Here is a 2,696-nt window from a genome sequence, read left to right as displayed (position 1 = left end):
TCGCCCACTTGAGGTAGATCCAGTCAGCAAGATAGTATGGGATTTTGAATTCCACATCATTGACACTGTATTTCACCCTGTGGGCTCTTCCAGATATCTCCCAATCAAAAAGGTGTGAGCAATCCAACACGGTAATGTCATTGTTAGAACCCGGAAATCCGAAGTTTGCATGCCAAATCCACGTGTCGTATGAGGCAACTGCTTCCAAAATAACAGTAGGTGTATGATAGTGCCCACGATAGTGAGCTTGCTCAGCCATGGGGCAATTTTGCCACACCCAGTGCATGCAGTCTAAGCTTCCAATCATTCCTGGAAATCCTCTCTGGCGCTCCTTTCGCATGAGTCTTCTCATATCCTCCAAGTTAGGTCTGCGGAGATACTCTTCCTCATAAACGTGGGTGATGGCTCGACAGAACTTATATAGTGCATCCTTTATAGTGCCCTAGCTAATGGTTAGTAGCTCTGCAACCCCATCGAGGGGTTGGCCATACGCCATCACTCTCAATGCTACAGTCACCTTCTGATGGGGTGTGCAACCAAGTCTACCGAGGGCATCTGGCCTGGATTAGAACCAATGATCATGGAGGCACACATCATTCAGAATCTTGTTGAATAAGGGTTGATGCATACGGAAGCGTCTCCGAAACGTCACTGTGTCTTCTATCGGTGCAGGGATAAAGTAATTCTGCATCAGCCTCGCGTGAGCGCCTTCCCTATCCCGACGTGTGTAACCTCGACGAGAACACGTACCACCGTGACGTGGACGTGGGGCGACGACTTATTGTCCCATGGACATAATTACACACTCCATCAGCCTTCTGCCTTCATCTACCCTCTCGTAACTAGTATCGAAATCGTCATACTCGATCTCGGGAGGACTCGAAGATGACGACGAAGACGATGCGTAGTTGAAAGGATTCATCGAAGTTTTGATCGAATGATAAATTATCCTGAATAGATAAAAACTATGTGAATTTCAATGGACGAAGTTATCACAATTTATACAGAGTTCATAATGTAGGGTACGTGAATAGTCATATCATGCAAGGTACGTGAATAGTCACTTCATGTAGGGTACGTGAATAGTCACTTCATGCAGGGTACGTGAATAGTCATATCATGCAGGGTGCGTGAATAGTCACTTCATGCAGGGTACGTGAATAGTCATATCATGCAAGGTGCGTGAATAGTCAATTCATATAGTGTACGGTAATAGTCACTTCATTAAATCCTAAACATAATGATTCAAATCTTAAACATAATTTAACTCTCAAGCATAATAAAAACATAATTCAACTCTCAAACATAATAAAAACATAATTCAAATATTAAAAACATAATTCAAATCCACTAATTATTTGGAGGGTACCCTGGGTATGACTGGTTGAGGTCGGTCATATCCGGGTAGTATTCGGCTGAACTCGAGGTAGTACGTGCACGTCTTCTTGCAATTATTTCAGCTTGCTTTGATCCCCCAACTCTCTTTGCATGTCATTCATGTTTGTCAAGTCTTTGTCCATAATCTGACCTTCCTCCCACTCTATCGCCCTCTCAAGCTTCACCTGTTCTCTTGCTTCCTTCGCCCTTTCTCTTGCCTCCTTCGCCCTTTCTCTTGCTTCCTATGCCATGTCTCTTGCCACTTCTCTTTCTTGTTTCACCCTTTCTCTTTCATGTCTCATTTCCTCAGCTACACGTGACCTATCATTATATTCGTCAATTGCCTCCAACATATGAATTTGGTGGGGATCAGCTGCCTTGGCTCGCTTTGCTTTATTTCTTCCTATTGGCCTTGGGCGTGATGGGCCTACTGGTTGCCATGATGGTGGGTCATCATCTGTATCAAGACAAGTCTCATCTTCATCATTCGGTGTGTAATCTGTCGGTGCTTTCTGATCTCTGACCCGCACAGTTGAATTTGCAGCTGAGTACTTGACGCATTCTTTTAAATCCTTCCAAACGTGGAGCATGCTAAACTTTTTTCCATTGTTCTTGTCCTTATATATCTCAAGTGCGTCCGTAAACTACAAAAATTATGACACATGAATAAATTATCAAGCATTAACAATGGAATAAAATACAATATTCAATTAAATATATACATTCATAAAAAATAACTTACAACATCGTCTGAATTCACACCACTTTGACGTCTCCTTTCGGCATCCAAAAACGAGGCATAAAATTTGTTGCAAAAGGCGGCAATGTCCTTCCACCATGATCTAATTGCACCCATCGTTTTGTCCGTTGGTGTGCCCAAATTACGCTGAAAAACAATGTAAACTTCGGCCCAGAATACATCATTTTTTTGTTGTGCACCGAGTTCCGAATTTGGAGACTTCTCTAGCCAAGCTTGGACTAGAGCAATATCTTCATCTTTGGTCCAACCAAGACCTCTAACCATATTGAATTCACTAAATTTGATGAAAATGTGGTGTAAAAGAGAGAAAGATGTGAAGAAAAAAATAAGAAGAATGAGGTTTATATAGAATTTTTGGTGTATTAGCCGTTATAAAATTAAAGGGCATTTTAAAAAAAATTTCTGAAATTTTTCAAATTTTTTTGACATTTTTTTCGATTTTTCTATATTTATTATTATTATTTTTTTGTTCAAAAATAATATTTAGTCATTCTGGGCCATTGATCTTCAATGGCACACAGATCTCCACCGTCCAAATTGAATGACAGGGTGCCGTTGC

At 41.1% G+C, this 2,696-nt stretch overlaps 1 protein-coding gene across 1 annotated transcript; it reads right to left on the bottom strand.

Annotated features, from left to right (window-relative positions):
- Positions 1 to 1,619: 1,619 nt before the first annotated feature.
- LOC147285990 (glutathione S-transferase T3-like) lies at positions 1,620 to 2,401 on the bottom strand. The gene is made up of 2 exons (XM_086239344.1): positions 2,120 to 2,401; positions 1,620 to 2,021 (listed from the first exon to the last, which is right to left on the bottom strand). The coding sequence occupies exons 1-2, from the start codon at positions 2,399 to 2,401 to the stop codon at positions 1,620 to 1,622; spliced, it is 684 nt and encodes a 227-aa protein (XP_086095470.1).
- Positions 2,402 to 2,696: the final 295 nt, after the last annotated feature.

Source organism: Dryas octopetala, chromosome 4 (genome assembly GCF_963921425.1).
Source record: "Dryas octopetala chromosome 4, drDryOcto1.1, whole genome shotgun sequence".
Classification (NCBI taxonomy): Eukaryota; Viridiplantae; Streptophyta; class Magnoliopsida; order Rosales; family Rosaceae; genus Dryas; species Dryas octopetala.
This window is presented reverse-complemented; position numbering and strand designations above follow the sequence as displayed.